The following is a 14,758-nucleotide window of genomic DNA, read 5'->3' as shown; positions in this document are numbered from 1 at the left end:
TGTGGTGAGTTTATAACCTGACAGAACATGACAAAGATAAATGAGATTTCAAGACAAGAGCTTTCAATGGAGACAACTTTTATTCTGTATTTTCCGCTTAAATATACGCACTCGTGATCTTTTTCTTCTGTAAATGAACTCTTATGTGTCTTATGATCCTGAAAAATACAAATAAGAGAAATACTAATAAATGCAGGAGACAAGTTTCAGCTTTAATCCTACTATAATGATCTGTTATAAACTTGTTAACCAAAGATGTACAATTTTTTTAAGTGTGAGAAATGAAATGACAAAGTGTAAGGAAGAATATCAGTACAGAAGCTACAAAAACAAGAAGTCAATTACCTTATTCTAGTTCTTCACTACTTGACTGAGAATTCCTTCTTTCATGAGTCTATGAAAGAACCTCCGGCAAGTGCCAGGTAGCTGCTGAATGATCGGACGTAGGCATACACTCGCACTTCGTCGAATCTACGAGGAACGTTTTTCATTGTCAGTTATAGGTTGTTCTGATACACTGCTTCTATTAATCGAATCTTTGAGCAAGGTTTTACTTGAAATAATCGAGATCCTTGCAGTTTGTTCCTGTGATGCCTCTGGCCACACCACATGAAAGTGTAGAAGTTTTAGGCACTGTGACAGTGTAAGTGGCGTATGGACTTCTACACATTTGACCACCGTAGAATTTATAAGAATTTATTTCAAGACTGCAAAATTTGTTTCCTCCCTGAAACATAAGTAAAATTCAACTCACCAGCAATACGTGCCAGCACGTTTGTATTTCTTACTTGAATATTTAAAATTTGCAATTCAATAAACAAAAGTAAGACGCCATAAAACATGAGTCACAAATTCACAATCTTGTGAACGGATTCAGCAACGCAAAATTATATGTCCAAAAATAGCTTCAAATTACCAAAGGATTATGCAAAATGTCTTTCAATGAATCTTCGTTAGTGGACGTCATCAGATTCTTTCTATCAAACGACATAACGTTGCCGCCGTAAATATTTTGAGGTTCTTGTTGAAGATAAACTGACGTCTTCTTTCCGTCTGAAAGCGGCTGCAGAAAGTATGAGTTGCCCATGTGAGCAACCTTTAAGTAGATGCTGATAAAAACAAATAGGTCAAATACAAATAGAAAGAATACAAATTTTACTTTGCGGTCGTATTTTACCTGGTATAGCAAAAACAAACAATGTTTTTGCTTTACTGTAAGACACTCGTTTATCGATCTTAGCGGAATATGTGTATCATGCACCTGGTGTTCAAGTTGCATGCATTGGTTGGCATTAAAAACAAATGCTGCTTTGCAGTTAGGCCAATGCGCGACAAACTTCCATCCTTTAAACGTCATAAATTACACTTTTTTTTCTGAAGTTATATATTTGGCACTTACTTTTCGGGAACACTTGCTGGTTGTTCAGAGCCAGTCAATTCGACGTACATCGATACCAGACGACCGTTGTAACAAGAATCGCAACCAATTTTGGTGATGTCCTCCGGATCAAGTTCGATGTTGATCGTAAATCGGCCAGTCTCGTTAAGAGTCTTGAACATACTCGACTGTGTTGCCTGTGTATATACGCAAATCATTCCAACTTTATTGGTGCATACACAGGATACGTAAACCTAACATGCCGTTATAGTGACAGTTGGCATAGAACTTCTGAGTTAGGAAGGGCCACAGATGTTGATTAAATATTATTGTGTGCAAGTTTGTTTATTTGTTAAGCTTACTTTACTGGTTAAAAACTTTCAATATTTTGCTTGCTATTTCCGGCTTGAGTTTAAATTAATCGCTTACCTTGTTAAATTTCCTCAATAACTTGTAGGAGTTAGAACCGATGCCGGCCGATGTTTCAAGCATTTTGATAAAGTCCTTCCTTTTGTAGTCCAGTTCATTTTTGATTGATTGCAGATGATCAATTCCGGTCAAGGTACCATCAAGGTTGTTTATCATTAACTGCGCGTGCATTACGGTGCCCAGAAAAAAAATAATTTTGCTTAAAATCAACTTTCCCATTTATTTTGCATATTTACACATTTTTTTTTCATTGGCTTAGTGCATAAGTTACATTTTACAGCGAGTGCTATTTGTTGTGTTGTCAATCCTACCTGTTCGTCCCATTTTCGCAAGAAAAATATTTTACTTTCCTTCAAACTTACCCGGTCTCCATACACATTCATGTAGTTATCTAAAGCGTCAAACTTCCACAGACTCAGGAACTGATAAGCTTTGGCAAGATCGTACAACGACCGCATGATCTCAGCTTCTTGTTGTTGGTACAAGCTGAAACATCAACGACTGGTTTTATAGAGCAACATAAGCTCGGCAACTATAAGCCTATACTCAACAAGCAAGAAATGCCGTACTTAAAAATCTTGTCCGTGAATGGTACTTTGATGGACATCGGTATGTTGTTGATCGATGAATCAATAATTGTGTCAAGCGCCGATTGCACTTCGGCAATCGAAGCGAGCTGGTCCTCGATGGTCTTATAAAAGATTTTGGTGTTTCACCACTTATATGTTCATATAGTTGTGCAAGGATTGTATCACCAGCATGTGTAGAATTTTATACCGTTAGTAGGCATAGACAAAAACAAATACAGAAAGAACGAGTCAAACAATGCATTTTGCAACTTGTGAAATCACCAGACATGTAAATTTACGGGAAGGGCAAGTCAATGAAACTTGAATGTTAAACATTTTTCTTACTGTCAGCTCGTTCAGTTCAGTGGTAAGGTCAAATTTGCTTGGAAACACATCTATTTATTTTTAATTAGTTTTAACTGGTTGTTTTTGCATGATGCCAACGAGATTTTGATCTTTGAAATAGTGAAGTATCTCGGTACGTTAACGTTGCTTCAGTAAACGATATAGTATAGGATTTTAGTTCTAATTCCGACTTACAGTTATCTGGATTTGTATGTTGATTATTTTGTTAATGATGGAAATTCGAAAATCAGCGTCTCCGAAAAAATCTTCAAAAACTCTTTGCAAATGTCCAAACTGCACCAGCAGTTAAAACGGTCACGATTCCTTATTATGGTTACTTACTAGATAGACCTTTTTCATGTATCTGTATGTACCATGTTTTATGTGTTTAAAAGAGTGATAACTTCCATAAAACTTCATCGTTCATCGATTTTTTTATCTGCATTATTCATTTTGCTTGCATTTATCTTGCATTATTTTGTATCTTCTCATACCTTGTCGCTTTTCTTTGTCGTGTCAAGCAAACAGCTGAACTCATGGAAGAGTTTTCGTTTGTTTCTTGCGAGTTTACTTCGCATAATGATAGGTACGTATGGCTTTGACGTCAATATCAGATAGGTCGAAGTTGCGGTAGTCGACGTTCACCGATTGAAATGCAAACTTTACCCTCAAAAACAAGAGTGACTAAAGGACTTAACTTAAAACATAACTACTAAGCTGAAAAACTATTTTGCAGTGAATCAAAAGCAGCAAAATTTTAAGTTTGTAAAAGCTTGTTTCTACCCGTCTTGCAATGTTGAAGGCCGAAATAGAGGGTGCTCTACAGTCCGGTTCAGCAGAAAATATTTTGGCAATCTACAAAAGCCAGGTGTTTGAGATATTCCATAAAAGGGCAAATTTTAACGCATATCGTGCAACTTACCTTTGTGACACTGCTAATGACTGCGCCGGAACCAGCACCAGCAACACTAACAGTGAAACCAGTAAATGCACTGATCAAAATCTAACAAATCGAAGACCATTTCCTTTTTCTATAAAATAAAACAGCGTGGTCATGAACGTTTTCATAACTTGTAACGAAACGACATTACCTTTTGAAGAATTGCTTCGGGGTGAACTTTCTGATTTCCTGATGTTCATTTCTCATCATTTCTTCAATTTCCTTCAAAGAATTTATGTAGACATGTTTTTGAGAATTTTGTACATCTAGCTCATCTGCGAGTGTTTCCTTGGAACGTTTGTGTCCGATGTTTATTGGCGACTTCAAAGCCCAACTCAGTTGTTTCACGTTTAGGCAGATTTACAGCAAAACGTGGATTAGAAATTTGTAAAATCTTCTGTCAGACTGCTCTGATGACGAGGATTCTGACATTGAAATCAACGCAACAGTAAATGCTGCAATAGCCAGTGTTCAGCAGGCAAGTGAATCTGAATCGTCAGTTTCGAGCGAAGATAAGTCTGATGTACAAAAATGAGTTTTTACATGAAGTTATTTAGAGCAAGTTTCCAAATATCAAACGGCATTTAAAATGTTATCCATAACCTATCTACCTATCCCGACCTTATCAATGCCAAGTTTGTCTCATGCATAACATGCGTTTGTGGCATATTAGCCTGTGACTGTGTTGACTGGCGTTTTACCAAATGCCTTTTGTAAAATTGGGTGAAAAGTTAAACAAAGCTTTCGAGTTGTGTCAGTTGTATAAGGCTTGGCATCAATCGCTTTCTAGGGCGCCTTTCTTAGTTTCTTTAGTTCTAAACTCACCATGGTATGATTGATAACGTTTTTGATCGTTAGGTTTATAACCCACGGTGAATTAACTTTACGCCCTATTTTTGTCATTTCTTTTGTAAAATTTATGGTTTTATCAAACCTAGTAACCTATTTCTAGACATTGGTTTATTGGTCGTCATTTTTTCCCCGCAGTTTATTGTCAAATGGGAACTGGCATCTATTTTTACCATAAGACGCGCGAAAACGATCGCTCGCGTGTTTGGTGGGAAAATTCGACAGAAATCTGGAAACGCGCGAAGGGGAAACCTTCGCGGACCCATAATGCAGCCGTTGACGATTCGGATGTTTCCAGTGATTCTGTAGCTTCGCGTCCATTCTGGAAATATTTAGTTTTTCATTTAATATTCCATTTAATATTTTAGGAACTTTCCGTATGTATGAATCCTTTTAAAAGCTAAACTTGCATATATTTCTGTTACTTTCGAAAATTTTTGAAATGCAATACATATTTAACATTTCAGCTAAATTTTTAACCTACGGGTATGAAATTACGGTTACCAAACATTTCGTCAAGTACACTTCAAACTTTACGCAGTGAAAACAATGCTACCTGAAATACTTCAATCTGTGTCAAATATGTCGGTTTAGAATTCCTTGTTTGAATAAGAGCTTAGCACGAAATACGCAGCTTTGCACACATTACATTATCTAAACTGGAGAAAATACAAAAACTCATGCAAAATGCCAATTGTGTATAAATTATTGCAATTATTAAATTATCACAAACGGCACACCTGTGTCATTATTGCTAAAGTCTATCAAAATTCACTGTTAAGATATAGTGAAAAAAAACGCTACTCAGAAAGTTCTTATTGAATTAATTTTATCTATGCTCCTTATCTTGACAACAACTGGAAAAGTTAAAAACTCGTTAACATCCCAATAATGCATTTATTTTCATAAAAATGCGAAAAAAACAATATCATTCAAAAACAAAACGGCTTCATTTCAGGGCGGTGTCTTCGTCTTATTTCTGTATAACCCTGAAATCAAATAAATTTTACATAGAGTAACCAGAACTACTTTGTATATATATATACACTTTGTGGCGCAGCAGGTATACAAGTTCAGAGATATTCACATAAAACCATTTGCTACTGGAAATGACCTTGAGCTGAAATGCGTAGTAAAGATTTAGTTTTTTTCAAATTAACGATTTTAAAAATTCAAAAAACTTCTGTCTAATTGCCCTTTTCAGATTTGAATCATCTTGCTTAGCACAAAGTTGCTTTTAAACTTTAAACTTTCACTAACTCATATTCAAAATTATTTGTGTAACGTGTTGTAGGACTTACAAAGCGAATTACCTGGTTAACATACTGCTCAATTCTGATATATCATCGCATTACATACATCATGATTCGTCAACGTTGAAGCCATAAGGATATGTTATCTATACATGGCTCACTATACACCAGAAATGGGCTGATATCAAATTGTTAAGAAAATTGATCTCAATGACATAAATAAGGTAGTTTGTTTGCCATCTTGCCGCCACAAGCACATTAAAAAAACAGTATAGAAAAAAGGTCGCGCAGCGCGCCAATGAGGTCTCTGGCTTTTGCACTCCATCATGATATGGCACCTACAAACGGAAATATGATTGGTATAGATATGGGCTAAATATTCCTACGCTAGTTTCAATAATATTTCAAAACGGGAAAACTTTGAGATACCTAATTGTGAAAGGTTTGCAGCGAGAAATGATTACGATAATAAACAAATAAATGGTTAATAAATAGTTCATGGCTATATTTCTGCAGCTGAAGTGTTAGCTGGAGATTAGGCGTGAGCTTGCACACAATAAGATAACATGTTCGATCAAAAGTCGTCATGCGTTCTTAGCGATAAGCAGCAGTCATACAGGTTATACAACGGTTATTTTTAAACATAGTTCACTCTGCTGTAATCAACCGCGACTTTTTTTGAACTTTTCTTTCCCAATACTTATTGGATACATTAATACAAGGTGGTACACGCTAGACAGTGCGCGATTGACGGGGAACTATAAAAAAATTGCAGATAATTTTAACAAAAGGTATGGATACATATTTTATTAACAATTTAACAGCGGTTAATTACGGATACCTGGAGACCATTCATAATGAAAATATTCAGTATAGATGATTTTAACATGGTGTATTAAAATGAAACTACTTCTGGTCTTATTTTTGTTGATCCATGATAGATGTCAGACGAAGTCACATACTAGGAGGAGACGGAAATCTGCGTGGAGGAGATTCACTTCGTGATTTCGAAGAGCTGTAACCTTCTGTATTGTTTCTGCGCATGCGCATGATGTTCTTTAAACAGATAATGTGCTTGAGAAACAAATTTTAAAACTGCAAATTTTCTTAGACTCATGTGTATTTCAATATTATATAAATACGCATTATGATATTACTTGCAAATGATTTCCTTTAGTAGACAACAAAAATTATATTCTCCATACCATACATACCTTGTATTCAGATATGTCCAATTTCTTTCCATCTACCATGCATGTGCGTTTTGGTCGCGGTTTATACTTATAGTCAGGATACTTCTCGAAATGTAGCTTGCTTAGCCTAGCTTGCTCTTCGTAATATGGCTGCTTTTCACCATTCGACATTTCTTTCCATTTTGCACCTGAGGATAAGTAATGCTGTAGTTTTACGTGGGTAATCGAAGCTTTGCCTGACTTTAAAAGAACAAGTTTAAAGCCTTTGAAACCTGAAAGACTATCCAGTACCTAAAATCTTGCTTATGTTGGAGTTTTGCATGTCTGGAAAGGCTTGAAGTGTTTCCCGTCGTTCGTCTTTCGCCCAAACCATGAATGCATTCATCGGCCTTTTGATGTGATCGCCACTGCTTTTGCTATCACGTACGCTTGATGACACAATTGCAAATAATTGGCCGTGGTCTAAATTTCAAGCAAAAATCAGTGACTTTTACAAAAGTGTACGAAATAAGTTTACTTGTGGTGCCCGTATGTCATCAAATGATTGCAAGAACAACTGTATGAGAAGGTCGATATTTTCAATACAGTTTGATTTTGTGTGTTGGCTAGAGTTATGAGTTTATGACTAGGAAATTTTTGATTTGCCTGTAGGTGGAATCAATGAAAATTTTGGTGTAAATTTAGAAAATTAATATTATTTTGTTCAAATCGTAAAAAATATCCCGCACAAACTGACTTTAATTTTTGACATTGGTTCAAACGTAAAAAAAATTTACAATTCAAAACTTATTTTTTGCTACAAATTTAATGTTCAAATATTTGTCCTTTTGCACTTCTGGTAAATTTCTTTCAACAATTTGACTCCCCTCTCTGCAATTATGTTAGTACGTGGCCGTGGGTCATCTACAACGAGCGTATCCCAATTCCAATGGGTTTTAAGGCACTTTAAAGCTGCAGGACATTCAAGCTCAAAGATAGCATCAAATAATCTTTGGTATATTCCATGTTTAAAACTTTTGTTAGAAAACAAAGCTTCCTGTCACGCATTTGCAATGAATGAGCATGACATCTCCAGAGTTAATCTCCATCTAGGGATGAGGAAGAACACAATCATAGCATAAATTGCTCTTGAATTCCATTTTGCTTTGTGTAGAGATGGAAATTTATGCCATTTCATTAGTGGAAATCTACCATTTTATTTGAAGAAGCGGAATGCTTTGCACAACTCAGAGAGAAACTTAATATCATCGCCCATCTTGGGTTTTCAACCATTTCCATCCAAATTTCTGGCCTGTAGGATTGCTGCAAGTTTTCGTAGTGTTTCACCACATCATCTACAAATTTGTAGTTGGGAGTTGGTTTTGTTGAAGACGTTGGATTGAAGAACTATAATGCATGTTTTAAGATTCTATCAAGAATATGATGTTGGCAACCAATATACTGTGGTTTATCAAAACTCTTGCTGATCATTGCATTTTGGAGTTTCACAACAACGCCATTCAGCCGTCCAGTTATTAACAGATGTTGTGTCACATATGATCAGTTTTGAAAATTTTCGATGCATCATATTCATATTCATCTAGAAGGTTTTCTAGGCTGCTGAAAATATCTTGAGCTGTTCCACTTTCGCATTTTAGAACACCCAGTTTGATTTATCTTGATGGACTTTTCTAGCATACTACCTGATACTTATGTTTGCCAATCATTTTTCCATCAAAGTGTAAACAGAAATTATTCTCCTCTTTCATAATTGATTTTAATTTTAGCTTTTCATTGTCGCATCTCTTATAACTGCTCACACAATTTACCAAAGTAAAATTTCAAATTTACGCAATTGAAAATGTGTCGGTCAAATTCAAATTAGTCAATATATATATATATATATATACATATTACATTGAAAATGGAAAAATTTGGTGCGGGAGTTTTTTGTTTAAACAGTCTTAACTTTTGTGAGTTTTTAAATCAAGACATAACATTTCATCATTTGTAACTACAGGACATACAAAATTTAAATTTTTTTAAAAGTTATAACTCATAACCCTGGTGTAGGCCCTGCAATACGTTCTGTTACGTACTGTTGTTAACGGAGTGCTTTGAATGGTGTTTATCTCCCAGGTAACTTCGTTTGCTTTCTACTGCTTCAGTCTGTAAAGATGAGATGGAGTTTAAAGTCAGCTACACATAATTTTGAGACAGAGTTAACATAACTTTATAGTTAAAGATGGCATTACGAACGTGCTTTGTGGACATGTTAATTAATATACCTCGTCAGTAGAAGCTCGTCGTTTCATAGAACACAGTGATAGGTGCGACCCATCTGAAAAATTCAAAAAGTCAGCTCGTTAAATTGCAATACAGTACAAAGTGAAGCAAAGTGCTGTTGCTTAAAACATAAATAATGCTTCAAATGCCAATGACACGAAAAAAAGTAACGGATGTTCACCTTTTTTGTGCTTATAGGCTACGGGAAATAAATTATAACGTAGAGGGGAAATAAATCTAATCCCAAGATGGCGTGCTTGAGCATAATAGTCGGCAAAATGACCAGGTGCTCAACTTCTGGCTTTGTCTCACTGGATTCACATTTCACACGCGGTATCGTGACAGAATGGCTTATTCAACATTAAAAGTCATCACGGACTTCGCGTTTTTGACAACACCAGTATTATAATGGGAGATGAAAAACAGTCAAGCCTGGTTCTATCTGAGATCCGGCGTTTTATTCCTGACATCAAAATCTGGTTTTAAGTTCACATTCGTGAACTTTTATGCTTTTAATCCGTAATTAATATTTCCGATTAATTAATTACTTTAAGTAAACAAATCCTGTCCAAAAAAAGCTGCTGACGGTGAATTTCAAATGAAATAATAACAAAAATAATTTGCTCCAGGGACGGAAATATGCATTTTTGTTGGTTAACTAATACTTTGTCCTACCATAACAGTGTGTGTCATTGTCGGTTTAAGATATATGTTTTGCTGATTTTTATTTATGGTTGGCAAAAAGGACTTTATGACAAACGATAGATTTTAATTTCTAAATAACCAAGTATAGCTTATAAGGCATAGGCAATGAAACACTTTATTGTAACGAAAAGTGATGTTATTCATTTAATTTTACCTTTATCGTTGACGTCACTCGAAGGTGACGACATACCGTAAGTTGATGGCTCGATGCTTGACGACGATGCCTTACGCGTAAGATTAATCGGAACATCCTTGAAAAATAATGAAACAAACAATGTAGTACTGAAGTTGGAACTAAACCAAAATAGCTAATAAAGCAAGTGGAAACGGGATTAAGAATGTCTTAATTAAATGGGCTCCGTTTGCAGTGACAAGAATCAGTAACTTCACTGCAATAAGATGGTCACAAATTATGACAATGTGGGGCGTAACTTGATGTTCTGCTGTATTATATAGTATGGATCAAGCCTACAAGTAATCGCAAACAACGAAACTTACAGATTAGTCTTTGGGATCACTTGTTATTAATTCACTGGTCAACAAATGTTTTTTAATTTTTTGTTGCATGAGATTTTTCAACTGATTCTACACAATCTTGGGATGCTGATTTCAAATCTGCAATCAGTTTTTTTATGAATGCTCTAGTTTTTATGCAATCGAAAATTTAAATTTTTTCGTTTCTGGCACATATTTAGTGTGCGCAGTCTGTATGGTACAGTACCAGTGTTTCAGATAAAAACTTTCAGCTCTTTTAAGTTGTAGCCTACTGCTGTTTAAGTGCGTTTTAAGAAGCTAAGCAGTTTTATTATAGTGAGTTATTGCGGATAGATGCTGTAGGATAGGTTATAAGCTCTATTTTACACTCGTAAATGAAAAAATAAACCTGATTCATTTTGTTATATGAGTGGGTTGTACACGCTTTTTTCGTCAAAGATGAAATATAACATCGTTCGTGAAGCCTGCCTTCAAAGCTTACATCTTGGCGATCAAGATAAGAAATGGTCTCCACATATTGTGTGCCATAACTGCGAAGAAATGCTCAGAGACTGAACAAAAGGAGCGGAAGAGTCTGCCTTTTTGCATTCCAATGGTGTGGCGTGAACCCCAAGATCACACGACTGACTGCTACTTTTGTTGAAACCAGAGTAGCTATTCAGCAGTTTAATCAATCAGAACTGAATGACTTATTACGTGATTTAGATTTGTCCAAGCAAGAAGCTCAGCTCTTAGTCTCCAGACTCAAGAAAAAAACGGTTCTAGATCAATATGTAAAGGTTTCCTTTTTCGAAAAAGAGAAGAACTCTTTCTTCCCTATTTTTCAGAGGAAAACATGCTGGTATATTGCAACGATATACCTGGTCTTCTCGAACAACTGGGTATCTCCTCGTATGATCCAGAACGATGGCGATTGTTTTTGGCCAGTTCCAAGCGGAGCCTCAAGTGTGTCTTTTTACACAATGGAAATGTTTATGAAGCTGTTCCAGTTGGTCACTCCACTGTTTTAAACGAATGGCATGATGACATCAGAATTGTTATGGATTTGCTCAGATAACATGAGCACAACTGGATCATTTGTGTTAACCTCAAAATGGTTAGTTTTCTGCTAGGTCAGCAAAAAGGATACAATAAATTTCTATGTTATATATGCATGGTGGATAGCAGAGCACGTGAAGACACAGAAGGAGCGGCCCTTACGTGAAACATTTCAAGTTGGCATGCCTAATGTAACACTCAATCCAATCGTAAGCAGAGACAAAATTGTTTTTCCGCCCCTGCACATCAAACGGTCTCATAACACCGTTTGTTAAAGCTCTAAATCCTGACAATGAATCCTTTCATCATCTTCTTTACACTTTCCCTGCTTTTTCATATGATAAAATTAAAGCAGCAAACTCAAAAAGCGTACAAACGAAGAAGTTATTCAGTTATTGGATTTCCATCATTCTTTTCAATGTTATTTTGCAAAAAAGTTGCTTATTATATGTATTTTACCAGCAAAAATGATCTTTGTTACATTTTATCAAACATTTGGTGCCTAATTGTCCGTAAATACAAATGCTAGTGGTAACACAATAATTTCTAGGAACCTATTTTTGTTTTGAGTTTGGTTATTCGACTATAAGCAAGAACGTCATCTGCCAAATCTTGTAATTTTCAGAAAGTTTGAATTTAGTAAATAAAAAATAAAAAATCTCATTTTGCAAAAAATATACACATTGCAGAAAAAAACTAAGGTCAGATTCGGATTCAGCGCCCCCAAATTAAGTAAGAACAAGTGTTGGTAGAAATGCAGCAAAATTTTTGTTGACCAGTGTAATGCAAGCTAAGCTCTCGCGGGAGCTGTTTGAAAAGTCAAAAGCAAAACCATATTAGAAAATTGTGATACATCACAATTAAATAACAACTGCACGAATTACCTCTGAAGACGACTTTCTTTCTTCAACGTTTGTCAGAGAAGTGCGCCGAAGTTGGACGCTGCCATCAGCTCTATCACATAGTTTGCCGTATCCTTTTTTGTGGCATTGGCGGTTGTACGATTTGTTTGATCTAACCAAGCTGTTGGATTGTGGCTCCATTATGCGTTCGCAGAGATATTCGCCTGCTGCTTGAATGATATAACGGTACATCAATGTAAACGTTGTAAACGTCTAGCAGCAAATGAAAGAAAAACAAGCCACATTGTTCCTGCCTGGTGAATTTTATTTATTTACTTACGTATAGACAGGTTTAAATTTGAAACTTTATGTTGGGCAATGATGTTGAAACTAACTTTGCACGGAAGACTCAGTCTTGGTGCGAATCCCTGGACGATACCGGCGCTGATCGGGTGGAGAAAGATTGTTCAAAATTTTCGAGGGAATGCTATTGACTGGCGTCGGTAATAGCGGGGGCTAAATGTAGAAAACAAAAACAAATTTCATCAAAATAGCAGGAAACACCCTAATGAATTCTGGTTTCCATTTCTCGTGCGTGATAAATAAGCACTTGTTACCTGCATTATTGTATCGAAAAGCAATGGGGTGTCATTTTCTATATATTGTGCTCGTCACAATGAAATTAGATGCGCGCAATTTAAGGACAAGAAACGACCGAAGACCTTTTTGCAATCGTGTGACCTAAAAAGAATCCCTATTGTGTTCGGAAGAATCTTTTGATTTTTAGAACAACAGCTTCTTCTGTCCCGTTTGACAACGTCTAAATGCGCCCCAAAACACTGCAATTGTTTCGAGTAGCAAAATTTTGAGTGGCTTCATAAACCGCGGTTCGTCACAGTAAATGTTTCCTTTATCGCAACTTGATTTGGTAAAGTCGATGAATTTCGCAGAAGCAAGCTACAACAAACGCATCGGCACGTAATTACTTGTCACTACGCTATTGTTGGGAGCTGTTCTTGCTATCAAAAACATTAAAAGTACAGCGTTACTCGGGTTTATATTTCGTTAATAATAAGTCCACATTGCAATAAATAGCAAGCCAATACTCTGAATAGCGGAACTTCAAAAAACGCAATGGCTTGTCATATTGAGCAGAGAAGTGCATTTTCTTACCTGCGTAGGGGTCATTCGGAGACCAGACGCTGATGCGGCGAGCAACTGAGAATAGGGATCTGCAAGACAATGCAAGGCGGATCAAAGTTTACATTCATAGTATAGTGACACAACATAATTCGTGTCACGTTGTAAACGATGTTTCAAATACTGTAGGTAAAATATATGTTGTATGGTGGTGAAGATGTTGGAAGATCTAACTATAAATCTGAATTTTATAAATATTTTAAATTCTAAAACAGCTTTCAGCTTTTAATATTTTATTTGTGCTACAGTATTGTAGGCTATAAGTGTTTATTGAAACTGGGGTTAATTTGAATAAGACTAATGATGCCTATAACTGTATAGGCGAAATATATTTCTGTTGAAACTCGTGCAAACCGACCCTGGTTTCTTTCAGCTTTTACATGTAGCAGTATTACATTACATAGGATCAGATTGTGTTTATATCGATGTTAATCTCTGTAGTAATGTAACGAACTAAGCCATCTTAGTACATATATGTTCGTTAGTATTAAAGACACAACTTACCAAATAATCCCTTGTAGTGGTTGAACGGGTTCAACATGGAACTATGAGGAAGCGCACTTTTTGGCGAAATTGCCGACTCGGAATTGACCAGCATAATCGGATAAAATGAGTTGGCAATTGTCTCTTGCCTTTGTCTTACAGTAATATTCTGGGAATTTAAAACAAAAAAACGGCTTTAGACAGTTACACCACAGTCACTTTCATTGTGAACCAGACTAGTGATTTTCGTTTTAACATCCCCAGTCGTTTGACAGCGTAAACAACTATCCTGCAACACAATAGAATTAGTCATGTAGGGATACATTCATGTAACAAAAACAAATTCTACAATAGGCCGTGGAGCAGTTTGACAGCACACAATCACGCTCTTATACATATTATTTGGGGCTGGTTTGTCTTGTGCTGTGGAACTGTCAACAGAGCAACAATTGACGGACAATGGTACATTAGGAAGGAAGACAGATAACGAATTATACACTGGACAGCATTTTACAACTTATTTTTTATTCCTTCCTTATTTCAGGGCTATTGGTTGGCAGTTCCTGCGTTTCACACGCCAGGATTATGCCGGAGCACAGACCCAAATAATGCAATGGCTTGGAAAAACTTCTTGTCTGCCGAAACTATACGGCAGCGCGCACAATACTGTAACTAAACAAAGTCGCTTTGACTAACCTCCCACACAAAGTCATTTCAAGTAAACAATAGAAAACAGTAAGGATAAAGTTTTATTACTTGAATTTGTTGCTGTAA

At 36.1% G+C, this 14,758-nt stretch overlaps 1 protein-coding gene across 1 annotated transcript; it reads right to left on the bottom strand.

Annotated features, from left to right (window-relative positions):
- Positions 1-1,395: 1,395 nt before the first annotated feature.
- LOC143456247 (uncharacterized) lies at positions 1,396-3,299 on the bottom strand. The gene is made up of 6 exons (XM_076955157.1): positions 3,216-3,299; positions 2,917-3,015; positions 2,377-2,498; positions 2,170-2,293; positions 1,808-1,966; positions 1,396-1,575 (listed from the first exon to the last, which is right to left on the bottom strand). The coding sequence occupies exons 1-6, from the start codon at positions 3,297-3,299 to the stop codon at positions 1,396-1,398; spliced, it is 768 nt and encodes a 255-aa protein (XP_076811272.1).
- Positions 3,300-14,758: the final 11,459 nt, after the last annotated feature.

This window comes from Clavelina lepadiformis, chromosome 1 (genome assembly GCF_947623445.1).
Source record: "Clavelina lepadiformis chromosome 1, kaClaLepa1.1, whole genome shotgun sequence".
Classification (NCBI taxonomy): domain Eukaryota; kingdom Metazoa; phylum Chordata; class Ascidiacea; order Aplousobranchia; family Clavelinidae; genus Clavelina; species Clavelina lepadiformis.
Note: the sequence above shows the minus strand (reverse complement) of the source record. Positions and strands in the feature narration are given on the sequence as shown.

Bases quoted from the DNA above. Each gene is read 5' to 3' on its own strand.
- LOC143456247 (XM_076955157.1), bottom strand. From the start codon at position 3,299: ATGCGAAGTAAACTCGCAAGAAACAAACGAAAACTCTTCCATGAGTTC. The intron at 3,016-3,215 runs GTATGAGAAGAT...CTGCTGGTGCAG, and splicing joins CGACAAAGAAAAGCGACAAG to TTTGGACATTTGCAAAGAGT. The intron at 1,967-2,169 runs GTAAGTTTGAAG...ATGCACGCGCAG, and splicing joins TGAATGTGTATGGAGACCGG to TTAATGATAAACAACCTTGA.